This window comes from Carcharhinus amblyrhynchos, chromosome 17 (assembly GCF_965287045.1).
Source record: "Carcharhinus amblyrhynchos chromosome 17, sCarAmb.v2.hapA, whole genome shotgun sequence".
Classification (NCBI taxonomy): domain Eukaryota; kingdom Metazoa; phylum Chordata; class Chondrichthyes; order Carcharhiniformes; family Carcharhinidae; genus Carcharhinus; species Carcharhinus amblyrhynchos.
Window position 1 is genome coordinate 28,771,631 of NC_137340.1, and position 24,220 is coordinate 28,795,850.

At 42.2% G+C, this 24,220-nt stretch overlaps 1 protein-coding gene across 1 annotated transcript in view; it reads left to right on the plus strand.

Annotated features, from left to right (window-relative positions):
* The window catches only part of cpxm2 (carboxypeptidase X (M14 family), member 2), a 184,198-nt gene that overhangs the window by 79,616 nt on the left and 80,362 nt on the right, over positions 1-24,220 (plus strand). Inside the window, exons 5-6 of the mRNA XM_080205676.1 lie at positions 13,394-13,478; positions 16,813-16,963. Coding sequence (XP_080061802.1) covers positions 13,394-13,478; positions 16,813-16,963 — 236 coding nt within the window. The remainder of the gene's footprint in view (positions 1-13,393; positions 13,479-16,812; positions 16,964-24,220) is intronic.

Genomic DNA, 24,220 nt, shown 5'->3' on the forward strand with positions numbered 1-24,220 from the left:
GTGAAGCACATTTAATTTAACAACAGTTTAAATATAACTCTAACAAATGAAGCAGCTTAACCATTAACAGTTGAATAATATTTAAAAATGAAAGGAAGCAATTGCACTTTCTAGCCGATGACTGTGCCAGTTCCAAATACGCCCCATCCATCCATAAATCAAATCCACTTTTAAATACCGTAGCTAGCAAACCCACGCATACTTGCTTTTAGAGCAAGATAGAGGGGGACCAGGAATCTTCAAAATCCTTCCGACTTCAGCCAGGCTTCAGCTGCTACTAACAACTTTCAATAAAAGTTTTTTTTCTCTCTCTGCTTTAACCCAGCTCTGAACATAATCATCATCCCGTGACCCTGTCAATCAGTCTAATCAGAAATCCCAGGGGAACTTCAGTAAACAAAAGTCCTCTTAAACATAAAAAAAAGACACACATTGTTATTTACTTACAGCTCTATGTACTTATTGGGAATTGACTGCAAAAACAGGGAGATTATGCTTTAGTATATAGGACATTGTTGAGATCATATCTGGAGTACTGTGTATAGTATTGGTCACCTCATTTAAGGAGGGAAGTAAAAATGTTGGAAGCAGCTCAGAGAGGGTTTACAAAACTAATAAAAGTAAAATACTTTGACTGCTGGAAATCTGAAATAAAAACTGAAAATGCTAGATAAAATCAGCAGGTCTGGCACCATCTGTAGAGAGAAACAGAGTTAATGGCCAGAATTTTACCAGCACGCCCACCCCGATTCCAGGGGCAGGCTCGGCTCGGAGATGGCATTCTCTATTGGCCTACGGCAGGATCGTACGAACCTCAGATGGATATGCTGGTAAAATACTGCCCAAAGTGTCAAGTCTATATGACCTTCCTATAGGTTTCCAGACCTGCTGAGTCCATCCAGCATTTTCTGTTTTTAATACTAAAGTAATACCAGGATTGGGCATGTTGTCTTATGATGAGAGGTTGGACAGACTAGGCTTTATCTGCTGGAGTTTAGAACAATGGGAGGAGACCTGATTGAAACATATAAGTTCTGGAAGGATCTTGACAAGGTGAATATGGAAAGGATATTTCCTGTTATGGGAGAATTTAATACCAGGGGCCACTGTTTAAAAATAAGGAGTCACCTGTTTGAGATGGAGGTTAGGAGAATTATTTTTCTTTCAGTGGGTTGTGAATCTCTAGAATTCTCTTCCTCAAAAGGTGGTGGAAGTAGAATATTTTTAAGGCAGAGGTAAATAGATTCTTGATAAGCAAAGAGGGTAAAAGATTATTGAGGATGGGCAGGAATGTGGAGTTGAGATTACAATCATATCAGCTATGATCTTATTGAATGGCAGAGCAGGATCAAAGGGCCGAGTGGCCTACTCCTAGTTTGTTTGTTATTATGATTTCTCCTCTCTCTGGGTTTCTGTTACTTGGTCATGTGTCATTATATCTTATTTACATCAGCATCATGTGCTTCTGACGTTAACCCTTTACTCTGCATCCCCCGTCCAAGTCTTCATCCCAGCGATATACATCCTTTTACAGATTTGACATTTGAAGATACATTTACTGAACACTTCTTGTGCAACAACAACAAAGGTTGCAGGATGATATGGTTTACACTGATTTTCTGTGGCTATCTGATCACATTGCCTTCTAAGTATTTGTCTGGAGGGCCTTCTGGCTCCTGTCAGCAAAGAACCTCTCCCCTCTTACACCGAGTTCTCAAACATTGCCTCACAAAAAAACACATTAATGCTTAAGATAGATTTTAGCCATGGGAACCTTGCAGAACAAAGCAGAAGATCATGGGTTCACTACTCTTGAATATTCATTCATTGAAACTAAAAATGATTGGTTCAAACTACTAATTATGAAGGGTTGGCATGGGCTCCTTTGAAAGGATGTTGACTTATGCCTGCCACCAATGTACTTCAATAAGAGCAACACAGTCAGCTGCAGATTGATTCCTGTCGTGGGACGTCCATCATTCCACAAGAGATGAATTCCTTACTGCAGTCAATAATATGTTTCTGGCCAATTGGTCTCACCTCAGTGACACTAATAAATTCTAGACGGTGCTTCTCGGTTTTATTAATTAGTTGGTTGATCTTTGCAGAACCAGTGAAGGATTGTGCTTGCCCAAGGTTAGGAGGTAAAACCAATTGATAATATCACTGGCAGCTTGGTTGCTCATAACTGCCTGTCATGCCCAGTCATTTAATCATATCCCATGACGTGCTCACTTGCTTTCGTAGAAAGAAGTTATAGTTTAGAACTCAGGGTGATACATGTGGCAATTTCAAATCTCACAGCACTTCATTTCCACGATTTTGAGTGTAACTAATAGTTCACTGACCTAGCTCAACTACTGGAATATTTTTAACAGGAAATATTATCAAGATTTGGAACTGTTATGAGAGAAGCAACTTTAATTCTCACTCCTCACAATTAGCAATCAGTTTGTGATTTATAATAAGATGTGGAGGGGAGGAGGTCAGGGAATGAACTCAGATAGTGCTGCTTCAGGCTATGCCACAGGGAGCACTTTATCTCACCAGAGTCTTATTTAATTCTTTTCAGTATCCCAGGCTGCGAGTGTGGGCGGGAGACCTGGGCCCAGACTTTAATCTGCTCTCAAAAGGGGCAGAAAATGGAAAGCTTTAAATGGCAGTACTTGCCTTTATTTTGTTTTCCATGCATGAGATTAACGTGACTGTGACTGGCAATTCCAAGTATTCCTGCTTAGTGTGAAAACACTACACCCTCATACAAAAACCTCTTTTTTAAATGACTGACTTTAAAAGCACCAATGAATGTGCAAAGGCCAGGAATTTGACCTGCGTGCCTGAATAAAAGAACCTTAGGGCTAAAGATAGTGTGGAACTTTGGTTTTGTGATGCTGTAGATTCCTTGTTTTAAAGTTAATTTATTAGTCACAAGTAAGGCTTACACCAGTATTGCAATGAAATTACTGTGAAATTCCCTTAGTCGCCACATTCCAGTGCCTGTTTGAGTCAATGCACCTAACCAGCACATCTTTCAGACAGTGGGAGGAAACCAGAGCACCCAGAGGAAACCATGCAGACACGGGGAGAATGTGCAAACTCCACACCGACAGTGACCCAAGCCGGGAATCAAATCCAGGTCCCTGGCGCTGTAAGGCAGCAGTTCTAACCACTGTGCCATCATGGAGCTCAGTATTGGCTTAGGTCAGACATCATGGTGCTAGAATGGCTGGCTCATCAGTGACAAACCATTTCTCAGTATGTGTTGACAACCTCTGGATCATCCACCGTCCTCCTCCCATCTGGCCAGCGGTCATTTTCTGCCCATCATAAGTGAGCAGCTGGTTACGAGTAGCTGGGTGAGGCCTGGGAATCAGAAACCATTGAGGCAGAAATTTCTGACAGTGGGCACACTGGTACCCAACCTCCATGCCCTGTGCTCCCTTCCCCACCACCTGCTCAGAGTAAAACTCCAACCATTCTCTACTGATGCTGACAATGACAGGAATACGTGCTGTTTGGATCTAACTTGCCAAAGTGGGCAGAAGGTGGAAAAACAGTTATTGCGATAAGTAGTGCATTCACACAAGGTCATATAAAAAATTAAAGTTATTGTAAGAAAACCCATCTACAAGGTGTAATCTCAGAGGTTAAATAATTCAAACTGTATCAAAAGATATGAGTGAATTTGGTTTTCAAATGTTGCAATGAAGGCCACTTCTTAACTTTATTTGTCTGAATGATCTCATCCCTGGTACTCCATGTGTCTTTGAAAGGTTTAACTAAAGTAATTACAGTGAAAAAAATTGTTCTGTCAATATTTTAAAATGCATTAAAATAAAGTTTACCATGGTGGAGGGTGGCTTGTGATTGCTACAAAATCTTTTTTATAAATGCTGCCTGTCCTGCAATCACTTCAGATTTGCCACATTTGTAGCGTACTGTCTCTAACAGTGTTATTAAAATTATTTTTACATATTTTCACTCCATCAGAAAGCACTTTACCTGCCTAAGTAACAAAAAGATACTTTTCCAGGTCAAATATTTTTATTTAGAATATACTTCATGCTGCTTACAAAACGTTATTTCATCAATACCCAAATGTTTCTTCTAATCTTTAAGAGCACTTTAGCAGATGCTTTTACAATGAAACCAAATTATATTGCATTTACATAGCACCTTAAATGTACAAAGAAACATCGCAATGTGCATCAGGCAGGCATAATCAGACAGACTAGATACTGACCCAGAAGGGACATTAAAAAGAGTGGCTAAAAGCTCTAAGTTTGAAGAGAGTCTTAAAGAAGAAGTTGGTCAGATAGCCACAAGGAATGAATTCTAGAGTTCATGGTGAGGTGACTAAAGACTAATGTTTGGGTGAAGGAAGCTGGAGATACAGAAGAAACTAGAGTTGCAGGAACCTGAAGCTTTCATAGCGTTGAAGGCTTGGAGGAGATTACAAAGAGAGGGAGGGGAGAAATGAGGCAGGTGAGAATTTTACACAAGGTACATTGGATGAACAATGGACAATGTAGTGTTGGTAAGCTAAATTGGAGTTAATGTGGACTAGCATACAAGCAACAGGGTTTTGGATGAGTTAAGCTTTACAGAATTTGGCCAGCCAAGAAACTGGAGTGGTCAAGATCAGAATGGCATAAAAATAATTGATATAATCATGATGAAACCAAGCAAATGCAATGTCATTGAACTGAACAGTGAGAGATATGGGGAGAGGATGGTTTAGTCAACGATACCAAAGGCTCCACAAAGATCAAAAAGAATGGGAAAGTGAGAAGTGATAATGCCCATTGCCACAGTGAAAGAGAATTTCTAATTTTGACTCAATCCTCTGGCAAACATATAGCCCCTATTTGGAGAGATTCTTGCAGAGAGTTGCAGAAAAGATGAACATGGATTTGGGAGGCAACAGCATGGTCAATGACTTTGAAGGGAAAGGGGAGGTTTTTGGGGTTGGACAGAGAGAGCGCATGTCTCCTTTTCTTCATGCTCTGCCCTTTTTTGTTCGGCTCACGTCTAACCCTTGTTGCCCCTTGTGATGCCTTGACTTTATAATGTGGCTTTTTGTTTTCTTGTTTCCTGGGCCTTTTCTCGTGCAGGGTGGTGGATGGGGCCATATATTTGTGTGACGGGAAAACAAGTGGAGGGAACAAGTTGGTCAGGACCCTGGGAGGAAGGGGATAATAGGTGCATGGGTTCTGCTGTATTTGCTGTATGTGGTTGGGGAGAGGTAGTTGTTGAGATGGTGTGTGTTGGTTGAGGAGGGGGAGGTGGCACTGTTAGGTTGGGGACTTCAGTTGTATTTCTGAGGATTGGGGTGGATGTCAAGGTGATATGTGTGTTGGATTTTTTGGGGGGGTTTCTGGCTGGGGAGGCTTTGTATGCCTGTTGTTGAATAAGTCTTTGGATTATGGGGGCTTTTTCTGGGGATAGTAGGTGGACTACTGGGGCGAGAACAGGCGGCGGGGGAAGATTCCTGAGGATTTCCTGATAGAGATGTTGATGGATGGTAGTGGGTTGAAGGCTGGTTTGTTGCCTTCCTGTGTCTTAGCTCTTCTGACTCCCATGTATGTGTCTGTCGGGGTGGGCAGGGAGAGCGAGCCACTGGAGCTGTTGGGATGGAGTGACTTTTTGTTTGTGGGTGATTTATTTGTGGTGGGCAGGATGGTGTGGTGTGGATTACGATAGTATGTATCAGGCCAGAAGGGGCACTTTAGTTAGCGGAGTGAAGGGATGAAGGAACCTCCTTACTTATCAGGAAGGTTTCTGGGTTTGGCATGAGGCAAGAATCTTTGGTGACAAATGATTTATTAATTTGTTTATTTATGTCCTGAGTAGGCTTACATTAACACTGCAATGAAGTTACTGTGGAAGGGTATACCTAGAGAGAATTTAGCATGGCCAATCCATCTAACTAGCACATCACTGGACTGTGGGAGGAAATTGGAGCACCCAGAGAAAACTTACACAGGGAGAACATGCAGACTCCTCAAAGATAGAGATCCAAATTGGAACTCCAACCCAGTTCCCCAGGTCTGTTTGCGTGGATGGTTTGACGTGGCAGGATGATACCATACACGTTGTGTTCCACATGTGTTGGTGCTTTGTGTTGGGGGCAGGGGTTATTATTCATGAGGAGGTGGAGGATTAGGATTATTTTTGAGAGGGGGTATTTAGATTAAAGATTGAGTATTTTGAAATCCATATAGGGAGAAGTAAAAAAGAGAAGGATGGTTAGAGTTTTATATTCTTAGGTAGGATCTCGTTTGCTAGTTATGATGAGCTTCCCTTTGCTCAGGGTCCTTTACATTATTTTAAAGTGTGCGGGGGGTGGGGGGGCACGTAGGGCGGATGCAGGGGGGACGGTGGTGGTTAGTGGTTGCCCTACTTCGGGGAGGTTCCTTTGCCAGTCATGGTGAATCCCCTTGTGGCCATGGTTCCTTCCATTGTTCAAGGTGATTCAGGGAGGGTCCTTTTGTTAGTTGTCGTGAGCTATCCTGTGTCCAGGGTTCTCCTATTGTTTCAGGGATTGAATCCTTAACTATTTGCATTTTTCCTAGATTGGTCTATTAATTGTAGCAGGTTCCCACGTGGTCAGTGTGGCTTCCATTTTTACATTGCTTGAAAAGTTACAGATCTATATTTTTGTTTTAGGGGTTTATCAATGGTTTTAAAAAAAACAATGTTCATCTTTTTCAGAGGATTTGTTAGGCCATCCTAACAGGTTCCAGATTACCCCCATTGTTTGAGGTGAGACTGTAACAATCTGTGGACGGTGCCCAAGACACTCTTAGAAAATCATTATTTTTGTGTGGATGTAAAAGGTTCACTTTTACACCAGGGCTGCTGAAGGTCGAGTCCAGGTCTGGCTGAGATTAGTTTGAACAAAGAACAAAAACAGCCCGGGAAACAGGCCCTTCGGCCCAACGAGCCCACGCCACCATCTCAACACCACCAGTCCACCTCTCTACCCATGACCCCTATCTAATGTTTTATGGCCACCCAGATTGAGGGAAACTGATTTAGGGACAATTTATTCCTGCCAATCAGCCTAACAGCACATCTTTGGGGTGTGGGAGGAAACCGGAGCACCCGGAGAAAACCCACGCAAACACGAGGAGAATGCGCAAACTCCCACAGACACCGGCCCAAATCCATGTGTCTGCACAGCAATCAGCGATAGTCACTGAGCTGTCGTCTTGCCCAGTATCTGGTTTGGCTCCCGTGTGTCCTGTTGTGGGGCTAGCTGCGGTTAATGTCTGGTGATTCATCCCTTTTCTCTCCAGTAGAGCTGGAATCATTTTTATTCCACTGTATTGGGACATAACCAGGAAACAATTCCTTTAAGTACTTATGTAAAAAAGGTAATTTTGCTTTGATGAATGAAGGTCACTTACTAATCGCAGAGGTTGATTTTTAACTTGTATTGCCCTAATGTTGTTAACAGGCCAGCAATTGCCTCAGAACAGGGGTGGCAGTCTTACAGCTCCATTAAGCCAGTGATGCAGCCATTTTGAAAGAATGCCTTGCTGTTTCAGGCAGTCAGTCAGCTTATTTCAAAATAATAATCAGGGTCCTAGGACTTTTGTTGCTATTCTATATCAGGAATGGTCAGATCTCTGATCAGTTCTGTTGGTGATAAGAGTAGAACAGGCTCAGTCCACGAACATTTGATGTTCGTGGGAAGAAAGGAGGAGCCCCAAAAGAACCAAGTTGATGCTGCTATGGGATGCCCCCTGACCCCCAGCCCCCTCTGTGATTATAACCAGTCCCACACTTAACTTTCTGTGGTCTGGGGCAGCCTGATCTTGAAAGTCCTCAACCTGGTAGATTCAGGGCATCTATTTGGCACCCTACCCTGTTTAATGTGATGTTAGAAAGGTCCTGGCTATTATTTGTCCTATTAACTATGCTCAGTTGGCTTCTTGCGCTGTTGCAAAGATTGATGTGCAAGCGTGACTGTGAGCCTCTGAAAGGGAACATTGCTTGTTCACAGCCTCCCTGAACAGCATATTCTCCATTGCTGTGTAGCTGCACTGTCTTGAGGGAACTCTGGTGCTGGTTCAATGTGACTCATTGTTTCCAGTGTAGTCAATCACCAAATATTCAAAATGGTTTCCAAAGAAACATGAGGAATCTACTTTGATTTGATCTACTCAAGCAATTACTAAAATTACAAGTGAGACTGGGTGATTTGGATTTATTATAGTTTACGATATAAATCAGATTCTAAGGTGGTAATTACCCAGCACATGAATAAAATGGCTCCTGATGCTGATCGGATAAATTGAATGCTTCAATGCCCCTGGAGAATTGAGCAAAGCATCTAAGTGGTATTCAAATTGAGCTAGATTACAGTAAATGCTTGCTGAATATATGTCCAGTCTTTCTAGGTGATTTGCATTTTCACATTGATTCATGCAGATGGGTCCCATAATTTGTTCAAATTATCAATCAGTTTAATCAATAAACTTAAATTTCATAACTTTACCTAACTATCAGAGCTTATTAAGCAAACAGTACTGGGATCAGACATTGTAAGGGTAACAGCAGTATCTGGGTCAACAGAAAGTATTGAGGAAAGGCTGTCAACTCTTTTAGTCCTCATGCTCAATGGCAAGTCCACTAAGATGTAGATATGCTGGCGTTGGACTGGGGTAAACACAGTAAGAAGTCTCACAACACCAGGTTAGAGTCCAACCAGTTTATTTGATAGTAAACCCACAAACTTGCGGAAACAGTGTTCCTTCGTCAGGTGTGTGGAAGGTTCTGATCAGAACCACTTCTGAACCTTCCACACGCCTGACAAAGGAACACCGTTTCCGAAAGCTTGTAAGATTACTATCAAATAAACTGGTTGGACTCTAACCTGGTGTTGTGAGACCTCTTACTAAGTCCACTAAGATCCAGAGCAACTCTACCAAATAAATGTAGTCCCTGGAAGAGTAGGGAGTTTTAATTCAGTTGGGCAGCGTGGTCTGTGCAGGCTTGGAGGGCTGAAGGGCCTGTTCTTGTGCTGTAATTTTCTTTGTTCTTTGTTTTAAATCTTTAAGGTGTTATATAAAGTTTGTGCCATCTGACTGTTCCTTACTTTTTACATCCTAAAACGCAAAAATGCGCAACACTGCTGTTTATCGATAATTCAGTCCAACCATCCATCATATACGACGTCCATTTTGAGAAGAATCATATCAGATTTACATTGTTAACTCTGCTTCTCTCTCCACAGATGCTGCCAGACCTACTGAGTTTTTGCGGCACTTTAACTTTCAGAACTTCCAGAATCAGCAGTACTTTGCTTTTACCATCCATTCTCCTAACTGGCTTCCCCTGTCATTCCTTGCCTGTTTCCCCTGCCCCCACCACCACCACATCCCTTTCTCCTGCTTAAAAACAGCACGTCTTCTCCAACTTCTTTCCACATTTTGCAGAGACGCTAGCTGCAATTCACCAGAACTGGGACTAAGTACCTGCGCCAACAGGAAACCCAGAGTTTCCCTTTGGTGTTGACAGCATCTGTCGGGTGGGATTCGCCCACCTGAAACATGAAAATGAGGCCATCTCGGAAAATCCGCCGGCCGGACCAGCAGTTCAGAGATTCGACCACCCTCTTTACAATTAGCGGGTTTGCCTATGAATCGAATCGTAGCCCGCTATGGGTGGGAACCCAATCTGGGCTGGCAGTCAAATCCTGATGGCCCTCATGCCCGGCGGGAATTCCGGTTTTAACCCTGACACCCGATTCAATGGGCAATCAAGATTCCCGCCATTGGCAAACTGGCCGGTGCACTGGGCCTGCGGAAGGAATGTGGGATCAACCTAATAGACCTGAAGATTGATAGAAATTGGACCTTAAGTCTTTTGAATAAGCTGCGAGTGCTGGCAAAACATCAGGGGTGTACTGACAGATAATATATATGCGTATGTGTCAGGGATATGATGTGAGCCACGAGGTGAAAGTAGCAAAGGCTGTGACCTTTCTCCATCAACAGTGGTCATGTTTCATTGTGGCTCGTACAGTAATGTCTTGTTTCACACAACATTCTTTCCACCAGAAGATTATGATCCATATTTTATAGACATGGTTGACAGCGCAAGGCTAACATTAAATGAAAAGTACAGCAGCTGATTGAAGCCTTTCAGTGTCAATTGATAACAAGCTGACAGCAATCCTTTGGTCAAAGTGCTTGGAACACTGGGAACTACAAACTAGTTGGCTGTGTGTGGCTCAAGTCACACACAAAAATATACTGGTTTTTTTTATTCCATTCGTACTGTATATTCTGACCTCTCCATGATTAAACTTCAACAAATTTGCCTCAATAATGGTGTATTGAGGAAGTTTCGACAGATTGCAAAAATGTTTCGCTTTGCTGCCTAAAATCACAGCCAGATGCACTCTGGGTGGATATTGATTGCAATATACACCCATCCTCACTGGAAATATTGGACTCGGAATAATTCTTGGATGATTTGACAATTCTTTGTCATTGCATCTTTATCAATAAGTGGGATCAGATGTTGTTGCAAAACCTATGATTGAACATCTATCCTGAGTGAGACATTTATCATTTGAAGTGGCTTTAATGACAGTATCCAATATTGTTGCAATTTGTGGTGTATATTGGATAGTCTTTGGGAGGAATGAAAAATTTACTGACCTTGGTAATGTTACAAGTGGATCTTCTTTTCAGCCTCTATTCTTGACTAAGTATCAGATATCAATTGCCAAAGGTTTAGCTCACAGCTGATTAAAGTTTTGTCTCATCTGGTAGAATGCATTTTAGTTATATTTAAAATATATTTTGCTCTTTATATGATACCATTGTAAGGAATGCTCGCGTATCATGGTCTTGAAAGTATACTGTGCGAGCAGTGTATGATTGTTTAACGATTATTGATTAAATCATAGCTCTGGTCAAATAACAAAAAGATTTCATATAAAATTGTTAAATGTCCATGTGCTCGTTTCCAAATCTCAAGATACACAACTTCTGTGTGTATTGTTGATAAAATAATTTTATTGCAGCAAATGTGTCTCTTTACACAGGCTATGTTCTGGGAGTCCAGGCACAGTCAGTGCTGCATGTTAACATAGTCCGAAAATCTTTGCTAGCACTTTTGCAGGGGAATTTCCCAGCACCTTGGAGGCAGCTTTGGAGAAAGGGATACAAGTAAGCTGCAGTGGATCAGGCCAGTTTGCCAACATGTTCCCACCTCCTCATGCCGGGGCAGCAAGGTAGCACAGTGGTTAGCACTGCTGCTTCACAGCGCCAGGGACCTGGGCTCGATTCCCGGCTTGGGTCACTGTCTGTTTGGAGTTTGCACATTCTCCCTGTGTCTGCGTGGGTTTCCTCCGGGTGCTCCAGTATCCTCCAACATTCTGAAATACGTGCTGGTTAGGTGTATTGACCCGAACAGGTGCCAGAGTGTGGCGACTAGGGGAATTTCACAGTAACTTCGTTGCAGCGTTAATGTAAGCCTTCTTTGTGACTAATAAGTAAACTTTAACTTTAACAGGAGGTGGCTTCAGAGTACTGAAACCGCCAATCAGTGGCGAGAAGTCAATTAAAATAGCAATATAACTATAGAAAAGTTACAATCAGAAAGAGGCCATTCAGCCCATCTTGTCTGTGCCAGCTAAAAAAAGAGAAAAAGAAAATAGCCGCACTTTTTAATCCCACTTTCCAGCACCTGGTCCTATCCTTGCAGGTTATAAAGTAAAGTTTATTTATTAGTCACAAGTAGGCTTACATTAACACTGCATTGAAGTTACTGTGAAAATCCCCTAGACACTCTGGCACCTGTTTGGGTACACTGAGGGAGAATTTAGCATGGCCAGTGCACTTAAACAGCACTTCTTTCAGACTGTTGGAGGGAGCTGGAGCTGGATGAAACCCAGACAGACACGGGGAGAACTTGCAAACTCCACACAGATAGTAACTCAAGGCAGGAATCGAACCTGGGTCCCTGGCACTGTGAGGCAGCAGTGCTAACTGTGCCACTCCATGTTAGATGCAGATCCAGGTATCTGTTAAATATGTTGCGTGTTTCGACCTCAGCCACCAATTTAGGCAGTAGATTCCAGATGCCCACCACCCTCTGGTGGAAAGGGTTTTCCTCATGTCCCCTCTAATCCTTGCAATTACCTTAAATCTATGCCCCTCAGCATAGATTGACCCCTCAGCTCGGGGAAACAAGTTTTTCCTGTCTACCTTATCTAGACCCCTCTGAATTTTGTACATCTCAATGAGGTCACCTCTTGACCTCCTCTGTTCTGAGGAAAACAACTCTAGTCTATCCAATCTCTCCTCATAGCTGCAATTTCAAGCGCTGAAGATTACTCATGGCTATATTTGGAACGCTATGAAAATTCACATGTGCAGCACAGAACCTTGCTGTGTTCAGCTCATCTACTTACAGGAGACAAAAGCAGAGCTGAGAGATTCATATGCTGTGGTCATCTTAAAAGATAAAGTTGGTATTCCTCAGGACATTAGTGGCAAATGCTTGCAATTGTTTATCATTTAAAGCCAGATTCACCACACAATGGTTCGTGTGAGGGATTGGTTCATAGAATCCCGACAAGAGTGCAGAAGGAGGCCATTGGGCTCATCGAACCTGCACCAACAATAATCCCACCTCGGCCCTGTCCCCATAACCCAATCCTGCGAATCTCCCTGATACGAAGGGGCAATTTAGCATGGCCAGTCCGCCTAACCCGTACATCTTTGGAGTGTGGGAGGAAACCGCAGCACCTGGAGGAAACCCATGCTGACATGGGGAGAATGTGCAGTCTCCACACAGGCAGTCACCCAAGCTGGGAATTCAGTCTGCGCCCCATCTGCAGAGTGATGCATCTGTTTTGAGCTGTCCTCGCCTTCTACATTCACCTCAGCAGCTACTGGGTCTGCAGACTTCCCTTCACTTCGATTGGCCTTCCCGTGACCTCAGACCACCTGCCACCCTTATTGGACAATGTTCCAGCAGACAGCTTCTTCATTGGCCTCCTCTAGAAGATTGCATCAGAAATCCTGCCACACATATGTCCAGGTGCACAACCCAGAATTAGCCCAATGTCGGGCTAATGACTCGAAAAGGGAAAGGTCAGCTCATTGTTGCAACACATTTGAAAAATTGTTTTCCCTTGAAATTAAATGAATCATTTCTCCAGGAAAGAAAGACAGGGGGTGGAATTTTCCCATCCCGCCTGCCACGAGAATTACATCAGGCGAGACAGGACCATGCAAGTGTCCGTTTGACCTCGGTGGGATTTTCCGGTTTTGGGGCGAGCGCGGTCAGAAAATCCCACCCAGTAGGTGGAAACATCGGGAAGCCCAAGATAGAACCTTATTCACCAGCAATTTTCTCCTTTTAGGAGTGACTGGGTGACATCGTACTGCGTTCTGTTGAGCAATGACAGCTACAGCTGGGTCACTGTCAAAAATGGATCAGATGATATGGTGAGCACCTCGATGTTAGTAATGATTTATATAGATAAAGAAAAGTAAGTTGCATTTAATAATCTATATTTCAAATAATAAATGCTCGAGATAGATATCACAAAGCATGAATATAAAACAAAGAACTGATTTGGACCAGTTTGCACTTAAAGCCACTTTTCATGTAAGAATTCCAGTGACAGGTTTCCAATGACCTTTACCATTCTAGTTAATCTGGGGGAACTCCTGTATCTTCCAGCTCCACATTTAAGCTCATAGTCAGGTGCAGTTACTGCAGCCTGGTTTCGCATTGGGTCTCAAACAGCTGTTATGTCCCCGATTTACAAATACAAAGAGCTTAATGCCTACTTCAAGCAAAGGGACTGGATGCCCTTTTATCTGCCTTTATCAATGTGGTGGATAGTGTGCAATGAACACACAGCCATGCTGACTTTTTGGATGTTTGGATGCCTGAAAAACAGGCACTGTGCTTTTAAATTCCTCCCCTCACAGTTTTACCAGTCCAAAGCTGTGCGAATTAGGTTGATTGGCCATGTTAAGTTGACCCTAGGGATTAGCAGGGTAAATATGTGGGGTTAAGGAAATAGGACTAGGGTGGAATTGTGGTCGGTGCAGACTCAATGGGCTGAATGGCCTCCTTCTGTACTGTAGAGATTCTAAGATTCCATGAATCTTTAATAGGTGCATTCAGATGGTACTGAAAATTAAGTGACGTTTCTTTCTGAGACATTCTATTCCGAATGTGTGCTTATGGGTGTGTATCCAAAAGTAAGACAGAAATTACTGAGGCCATCTTCTGACCATATTCAGAGTGGCAAAAGTAAAACCTGTGTCTGAATTACGTGCTAATGATTAGCTTTGTATCAGTTCACTGAGAAAGAGGCTAGCAAGGAATAGTTCCAGTGCCAATTTTTAGACAAAAGATCTTTTTACTTTGGAAAAAAAAGGATTGCTTTGGCAATACTACATAGACTATTGGAAACCCTTCATTTGCAGTTCATTTCAATATTGTGCAGGTGGTATATGGGCAGCACTACAATAATATTATTGTCTTCACAATCATCCCGATAAATACTTTGTAAACTGGAGGTCAGCATCTAACTTTTGTCCTCTCCTTCACTCCAGAAGAGAAAGGTTAAACTGAACATTTGCTATCAAATATCCTTAGGTTAAACTCATATTTCAAGTCGAGCTGATCAGTTTATTCTGATTGTTACAACCAGCCCCAGGTGAGGTTCCCCAACAATTGTTGATCTGGGTGAGGCCCCTCGATTTGTCACCATCTGGCTGGGGTACTCCTCAATTTGTACAGACACAGGTGAGGAGTCATGACCGGCTCAGTGTCTTTAATCAATCCACCTTCTGCTGGTAACAGTAAAGCTTTAATCTAACAAGGTCCCATTTCCCTTGGATTTTTTTTTAGACCCAATAGTTATGTTTAAAAAGGAGCCAAACTAACCAGGCTTTCTTGAGTTAAGATAATGTAAGTTTATTAAGTACTGAAAAGGTCAGGAGAAATGGTAAAACACCTGCGTCTACATTCAGATAAAAGCAAAACACTGCTAGAATCTGAAACATAAACAGAAAATGCTGGAAAATCTCAGCAGGTCTGACAACACCTGAGGGGAAAGAATTCTGTTTTGATGAAGGGGCATCTAGACTTGAAATGTTGGCTCTATTCTCTCCCCACAGATGTTGTCAGACCTGCTGAGACTTTCCAGCATTTTTTGTTTTTATATCTACATTCATATGGATTAGAAGTAAGAATTAAGTCCAATAGTAAGTAAATATGAATAAAAAGTTATTGGAACAGTCCTTGAGTCGTGAGGAATAGATGACTGCACATTGCGACTGATACAAGTTGATTCCACTCGTTGATGGTTTGGCTTAAGTGTTCTGTCATTCATTAGAGAGGTTTCAGTTCCTCTTCCAGTTGTGATCCTTCTGCTGGCTGACCAACTTTCACAGTTGGAGAAAGAGAGTTTTTGACGTTCCTGCAAAAGCTGTCTATTTTTGCAGGCGCCCTTCCTTGGTTACTGCACCACTTTGTGTGGCAAACTTCCAGTTGCTTTTCTCACAACACACACACACACACACACACACACACACACACACACACACACACACACACACACACACACACACACACACACACACACACACACACACACACAGTCAGACAGACAGACACTGGGCAGATCTCCCAGCTGGCTTTTAACCCAAGCCTTTGTGTATTTAAACTGGAGTCCTCTAGTCAGTCTAGACAATTATTTCAAAGGTTTTGGTTGAGATAGCCATCATGTTTCTTTGAACAGTAATCAGTCATTGGATGCCTTTAGAATCATCTTGCCTGGAATCACAGAGCGGGGATCCTTTATCACTTCGAGAAACACCCTGCAGCCATTCCTATCAGGGGTTAGTGGGACATTCTGAAACATCTTCAAGGCCTGAGTCCTTTATAAACATATAAAACTCATGTTTTTTTAAAGTTCAATATTTCCATGTATAATTTCAGGATTTTTTTCTCCAGTTCCAAAACTTTTTTTTACATCCTTCTGGAACAATGATCATCCCAGACATTAATTGCTCATTGTAGTAACAGCATAGATTTCAGCAGAAAATTGGCCCTCAGCCCATGTAGGCCATCTTTCACAAATAATATGTTTCTAAATCTTCCTATGGTCCCATGCCACCAATGCCTGTGAAATTACCCAAGGAGCTGGTGGCTTCCTCTAGTCAAAGTTTATAATCAAGCATTTTTGAAGTGTATTGGGTGAAAATGGTCCTCCAGGAAATGAGAGTGAGTTGGAAATGGTTGACCATTAGGATTCTCCTGGATAAATGCAAAATTATCCATTATATTCTGAGTCAAGAATATTTAGCATAAAAAAACAAAGAAACGAGAAACAGGACTCGGCCATTCGGCTGTTTGAGTCTGTTCTGCTATTCATTTTGATCATGGCCGATCATCAAAATCAATATTCGGATACCCCCTTCCCCCATATCCCTTGATCTCTTTAGCCCCAAGAACTATATCTAATTTCCTCTTGAAATTACACAATGTTTTGGCCTCAGAAGTATGAAAAATATGAAGCTTTATACTGTGTGAAAGCTTAGCCCATCAACAAATTTTTCTTAGTGATCCCAGTAGCTACTGGTATTAAATTTATGAAATATATGCCCTCTTTATAATCGTTATTAGCTGTATGCTAAAATTAATAGGAAGTGAATGATCTCCACTTGCCTGAATCTACCTGGGTTTGAAACACTAGCCTGTTGCAGATATTAAAAATATTGCATAAACAGTAATTTATTGTATCTTTATTTGTTTCAGATCTTTAAAGCAAATCAAGAGAAAGAGATTCCTGTACTTAATGAATTTCCCTCTCCAGTGATTGCTCGCTATGTAAGAATAAACCCTCGGAGTTGGTACTCAGAGGGTGACATCTGTATGAGAGTGGAACTCTTGGGTTGCCCTATGCCAGGTATAATTAATTCTGTTTTAACATTGCTGAATCACATTCCCTTGTAAATGTATTTCGACTCAAAGTTCAGCCAGTATTTTGATAATGAGTAAGAAGAGAGTATGTTACATTAAAACCTAATCAAGTGCTGTCGTTGGCAAGGGTGGTGCAGTCTAATTGTTTATTGAAACCGTGAGGAATAGCCAGATGATATTGAGAAACACCCGAGGACACCCAAAACAGCAAAGGCTATGCACCTCGGTAAAACCTCACTATAGTTCTCCAGAAGTAGCTGCCAACAGCTAGAATACTGACAACTGCCAAGCAAAGTGAAAGATTCCCCAGGTATGCCCTGTCCGCAAAAAGCAGGACAAACCCAATCCAGGCAATTATCACCCCATCAGCCTGCTCTCAATCATCAGCACAATGATGGAAGGTGGCGTTAATAGTGCTATCATGTGATTCTCCTTGTAATGTGTTCCTGCCCTCCTGAAATGCTCTGTCTTTTTCTGCATGTGAAAAAGTGGTGTTAAAATATTGGAAATTTGAAAAGCATGGGGAGATGCCAGAGTGCCTGTGCTTCATTCCAGTGGGTGTGACTTAGTAAACATGAATCATACAGCTCAGTTTTGTTGGATGCTAGCTGCATGAAATCTCCTGTTGACCTGCTTTATACATGGAACTAATGATGGAGGAAACTATTTTCAATCTTTTCTTGTGTAAAAGACAAGATTAGTTGGTAATCTCATAGTAAGGGATCCTCTGGGGAAGAGTGATCATAACATACTAGAATAGATTGAGTTTGAGAGTGATGTACTTAGGTCTGAAGCTAGTGTGTTAAACTTAAATAACACCTAAATAAAACCCATGAAAAAAATATGATGGTAAAGTTGGTTAGTTTGGTTAAAAAATCAGATCAATAGATATGGTGGTAGATAAACAATGATGAACTATTAAAGAAATATTTTATAATTCTCAATTAATATAGATTCCATGTATTTTTTCATTTTAGTGGTTGGGTGTCACTGGCAAGAACAGCACTTATTGCCTGCCCCTAACTACCTTGAGGAGGTGCTGGTGAGCCACCTTCTTAAACTACTGCAGTCTGTTTGGAGAAGGTAGCCCCACAGTGCTATTAAGTAGGAAGTTCTAGGATTTTGATTCGGTGTCAATAAAATTCCAATCATTTATGTTGTGTAACTTGGAGGGAATCTTAGAAGTAGTGATGTTCCCAATTTTCCTAGGTGGCAATGGTTACAGCATTTTAGGTGCTATGGAAGATGTTTTGGCAGGTTGCTGCAGTGCATCCAGTAGATGCAATCATAGCGTGTCAGCGATGAAAGGAGTGAGGGTTTAGGGTGATAATCAGGCACCAGTCAAGCAGGCTGCTTTGTGCTGGATGGAGTTAAGCATCTATATTATTGGAGCTGCACTCATCTGCAAAATAAGGAATAGAAAAAAATGGTGAGATGTATTAAATATTGGCAGTGTCTTTAGGCCTTGAGAGAAGTGAGCAAGGAGGCAGTCGGGCGTGGATATTGATGCTAATAGCTGATATGTTGGCTTTTCAGCAGTACTCTGCCCTCAGACCTTTTCCCAGAGGCTGGATGGGGACAGCAGGGCTACGTCTGGAAGTGATGGGTAGCCAGTTAAGACTCTTTAAATAAAAGCAAATTACTGTGGATACTGGAATCTGAAACCAAAAGAGAAAATGCTGGAAAATCTCAGCTGGTCTGGCGGCATCTTTGCTGAAAGAAGTCTCACAATACCAGCTTGAAGTCCAATGGGTTTATTTATAGCAAACACCACAAGCTTTTGGAACAGGCTGTCCCTTCGTCAGGTGGGTGGGAGTTCCACTGGCGAAGGGAGAGTCTGTCCCAAAAGCTTGTGGCGTTTGCTACAAATAAACCTGTTGGACTTTAAGCTGGTGTTATGAGATTTCTTTCTGTTTTTAGCCCAGTCCAATGCTGGCATCTCCATATCATGGCATCTTTGCTGCCAGACCTGATGAGATTTTCCAGCATTTTCTCTTTTATTTTAAGGCTCTTTAAACGCTAATTATCAGAGGCAAACAATAACTTACCCCTGGAGGTACCGCGGACTAGGCCAGCTGTCTGCAGGCCTAGACCACAGGGGCGGGGAGTGGGTTGCTCAGGGTGCAAAACACCAGGGGCAGGGGCTAGTGGAGCTCCAGCCTGTAATTGGAAATCATGGAGTTCTTGTTTTTGTCCAGAGTCAGACCGAGTAATAAGAGCTAATCCAGGGCAATCTACTATGCTACTTGATTAAAAACAGCACCGCTCATCCTCCTCCATTGATTTGGTAGGAAGATACCTAAGCTGAATTGCTCAAGAAAGAAAGTTAAATAACCCCTCCAAGGCTGGTGTCCCTTCACAAAATTTATTTACATAGCAAGCAACACTCATCTTCGTACAGAGTATAAACTCAGAGTGCCAGTAACCTGAACTCCACGTTATGTGCACATGCAAGGCTCTTTGATTGGACAAGCCATTATTGTTATAATCTTGGAGCTTGTATTTAAAGAGATCCATATCATGGGCCTCGTTAAAGACATTGCAGAGTATTCCTGTTTAAGATGCTGCAGTTATATCTTGGGGAGAGAATGCAGTTACTTGTTTCAGTGTAAGGTTATGAAAGCTGTAGAACGATGCCTGACAAGATACTGGAGCACAAAACTCACATTTAACCTTCCTGACAGTGAAATGACATTTGGTCACAGCAATGACTTCCCTAAGGCAATGAAAGATAACTCGGAGACTGGATGTGTTTATACATTATCGATTCTCTAGTACTGTCAGTACAGGATTCCCAGGAGCTATGATACAAAGACATCTTATTAGAGTTTGTGGAAGAATTGGAGCCCACTTGGATACAAAGTTTGCACTTCTGAGAAAAATTTGGAGAACAAGTTTTTAAGTAAATAAACCCCAGAATTAAAACTCTTTCCCTTTCCCCTTGCCTTACTTGTTCCGTTTGATTTGGCAAATTCCAAGTATGTTACTTTTTCTTTATTATTTTATGGGATGTGGGCATCACTGGCTAAGCCAACATTTATTGCTCATCCTTAATTGCCCTTGGAAAGCTGGTGGTTAACTAAATTCTTGAACTGCTGCAGTTCACGTGGTGTAGGTGCGCCCAGTGTGATGTTAGGAAGGGAGTTCTGGGATTCTGACCCAGTGAGAATGAAGGAATGCCAACATTGTTCCACATCAGGATAGACAGTGGCTTGGAGGGGAGCTTTGCATGTGATCATGTTCTCATGCATCTGCTGCCCTTGACCTTCTACATGGCAGACGTTGTGGGTTTGGAAGGAGGTGTTGAGGGAGTCTTGGTGAGTTGCTGCAGTCTATCTTGTAGATGGTCCACATTATGGGGAGTGGATGTTGGAAGTGCTAGCTGCTTCAAGTGGGCTGCTTTGCCCTGGATAGTGTCAAGCTTCTTGAGTTTTGTTGGAGCTGTACTCATCCAGGCACGTGGACAATATCCCATTACGCTCCTGATCTGTGACCTGTAGGTAGTGGACAGGGTTTGGGGAGGGAGGAGGTGAGTTACTCGCAACAGAATTCCCAGCCTCTGACCTGCTCTGGTAGCCACAGTGTTTATATGATGTTTCCAATTCAGTTTCTGGTCAATGTTAACCCCCAGGATGTTGGTAGTGTGAGGTTCAGCAATGGCAATACTACTGAATGTTAAGGAGAGATGGTTGGGTTCTCTCATGGTAAAGATGGTCATTGCCTAGCGCTTGTGTGGCATGAATGTAACATGCCATATGTCAACCCAAACCTGAATGTTGCCCAGCTTTTGCTGCATATAGGCATGAACTGTTTCAGTACTGGAGGAGCCATGAATGCAACGGAACATTTTGAATCATCAGCGAGCATCCCAACTCCTGACCTTATGATGGAAGGAAGTTCATTGATGAAGCAGCTGAAGATGGTTGAGCCTGATACACTGCCCTGAGGAACTCCTGGGTGATGTCCTGGGAGATGATTGACCTCCAATGACCACAACTATTTTCCTTTGTGCCATATATGATTCCAACCAGTGGGAAGTTTTCCTCTGATTCCTATTAATTCTAGTTTTGCTAGGATTAATTCATGCCACACTCAGACAACTGCCTTGATGTAAAGGCCAGTCACTCTCACCTCACCTCTTGAGTTCAGTTCTTTTGTCCATGCTTTGACCAAGGCTGTAATGAGGTCAGGAGCTGAGTGGCCCAAGCAAAAGCCATATGGAGAGTTGATGAGCAGTATTTTCTTTTTGCCGGGTAGATCCCAGTTTTGTAATTGTTCTGAAACAGCTTGGTGAAGGGTACAGCTTGTTCTGGAACACACATCTTCACTACTATTCTTGCAATGTTGTCAGGGATTCAGTCACTGCTTGATACCACATCGAGTGAATCAAATTTGTAGAATATTAGCATTTGTGATGCAGAGGACCTCAGGAGATTGAGATGGATCATTGTCGTTTTGAGCAACGTGATCCCATGCCAACAGTTACATGGCAGGGTTGGTGCACAGAGGTAGAGCAGTGAGCTGCCTGATTGACTACTTCTGTCTGGGGTGGCAAGAAGCAGCTCAGGCAGCAACAAGTAAATGTGACCGTCTTTCTCCTCCTCCCCTTCCCTCTCCCCTTCCTCGCCTCTCATATTAACAATTCAAGTTGAAGCTTAGAAATGGTCTTTCTTTTTTATAGAGAACAGGTAGCTCAAACACATAAAACAAAACCTGATTAATGAAAATTCATCGACCTAAAATGCTAACTTGGTTTCTCTTCACAGGTGCTGCCTGACTTGCTGAGTTTTTCCTGCATCTTTGGTTTTATTTCAGATTTTGAGCATCTGCAGTATTTTGTGAATTTGCTACCACCATGTATGATACAATGTACAGAACATATTAATGAAGCCATCAGGGTTATGGTCTGCACAATGTTATAAACAGCTAACAATATATTTCTCCTTCAAATTAACAATATGGTACACTAATGCTATTATAAAATTTATGCTCCATTCTATTTGACAACCATATGGGATGACCAATGTGGTTGCAAACAACTAACATTGCATTATATATTTGTTGCAGTTAATATTAGTGATCCATGCTGCCCACATCTTGGATGACGTTTATAACCAGGTGCCAACAATGGGCATTGTTATTTTACTCAGAGTTTTCTGTGATTGTTTAGTATATTGCTTGGTGAATCTTGAATGGTGGGGGGGAGGGGGGAGCAACAACACGCACAATTCAGTGAAGGGGAAAGAGACCTGGAAACAGGAGAAGCACTAGAGCCCATGATTTCTCTCCATGGTCCTGCCTGGATGTGGCTTCCTGGTGCCAACCCTGGGCGACACTCCAGTGAGTCATAAAGGCCATCCTTGATTGCTTATGGTCACAGCTGAAAAGATCCCCTTCTGTGGCCTGGCTGCTAAAGAAACTTTTTATTTTAAAGCTTAAGAAGTTGGCGAGAGGGTCCTCTCTCTTCACTTACCTAAACAGCCTACTGCTTCTTCAGTGCTGCGGGGGCTTCTTATGGCTTTAATTGGATAGTGAGCTAACCCTGCAGTCACAAATAGATCAATTTGGGGAAACTAACTGCCAGGTGATTGTCTCCCCCACTGCGTGAGTTTTTGAACTCATTTGATTCTGGTGTTGGGGCCCAGATGTCAATGGGAAATATCCTCCTGCTCTTGATGTCCAGAGGAATGTAGGCGTCCTCGCACACAAAATTCAGAAAGGTAATAGTAAACAGAGCAAGCAAATAGGAAGACAGGTGATATTTTGGATTTAATTACAAGAATGTTGGTATATAAGAGTTAGGAAGTTTTCGTGCAGAGATTTGGTAAGACCATATCTTGAATACACAATTTTGCTTGCCTCAGAGGGGGGTGCAAGAAAAGTTTGTAACATCAATTTCTGGGAGAGTGAGAAGAGATTGAGTAAAATGGGCAATAAAAACAGAAAATGCTGGATGAACTCAGCAAGTCTTGGCAGCGTCTATGGAGCGACAAATACAATTTATGTTTCAAGTCCATGCGAACCGTTGACAGCCTGTGTTCTCTGAAGTTCAGAAGAATGAGACTGTTTGAGCAGCTATTCCCCTTGGCTGGAGAGTCAGAAGTAGTGAACATAGTCTCAGCACAAGACTGAGATGAAGAGAAATGTATTCACTCAGAGGGTTATGGATCTTTCAAATTCTCTCTTGCAGAGAGCGGTGGGTGCTCAGTTGCTGAGCAAATTCAAACTTGAGATAGATTAATGAGATTTTAAAGATGAAGGGATATGGGGATTAGGTGGAAAAGTGATGTTGAGGCCAAAAAACAGCAGTGATCTTACTGAATGAGGATGCAATCTCATAGGGACATATGGTCTATTCCTGGTTCTATTTATCTCTTTCCGTGTAAAGCTGGGAAATTGTTGTGTAGTTATCTGAGTGCTTAACATGTGGCTCAGTCAAAGTTAAGCAGTTGAGAGGAAACTACAAAATGTATCAAGTCATTTGTCAACAACATTTTTGCCTCCTACTTTTTCAGCTGCACAGTATTTCTCCATCTCCAACCCCCTCTGTTCCAAAGCACTGTAAATCTGTGTGCTGATGGTTGTAAACTCAATACAGGCCAGGTGTTTGCTGTGAATAGGAATAAAGTTGGCTCCAGCACATCCACCAATGCTAGTCGTTTGCAGTTTATGTGAGCACAAAGCTCAAAGCATCTTGCCAACTGAACACTGGAAGCAGAAAATGTGCCCAAAAGTTTTTCGTCACTGATGGCTTCCAGCCAAATGAGTTTGGTAACCTGATTTCAGCATGAAATCAGTAATTCAGACACAAGTGTATAGCTGATGTTGGAAATGGAAAATTTGACATGGATTTCATTTCAGATTGTGTTGAAGGATGTTCTCATGAAAGCATTGGCAGTTCTAACATACCATGCTTAGCTATTCTTCACAACATGGGTCTGATTACTTGACAGAAGACTTCCTTTCACAAACTATGAACTTTAAAGGAATAAAAACATATTAACTCAATTTCTTCCAACTTAACATACATATTAGGAGCAGGAGTAGGCCATTTAGCACTTTGAGCCTGCTTCACCTTTCAATAAGACCACGACTAATCTGATTGTATTATCTCCATATTCCCACCTAGTCCTGATAACCTGTCACCCTCTTGCTTATCAAGAATCCATCTACTGCTTTGAGAATGTTCAAAGACTCTGTTTCCACTTCCTTTTGAGGAAGAGAGTTCCAAAGGCTCAAGACC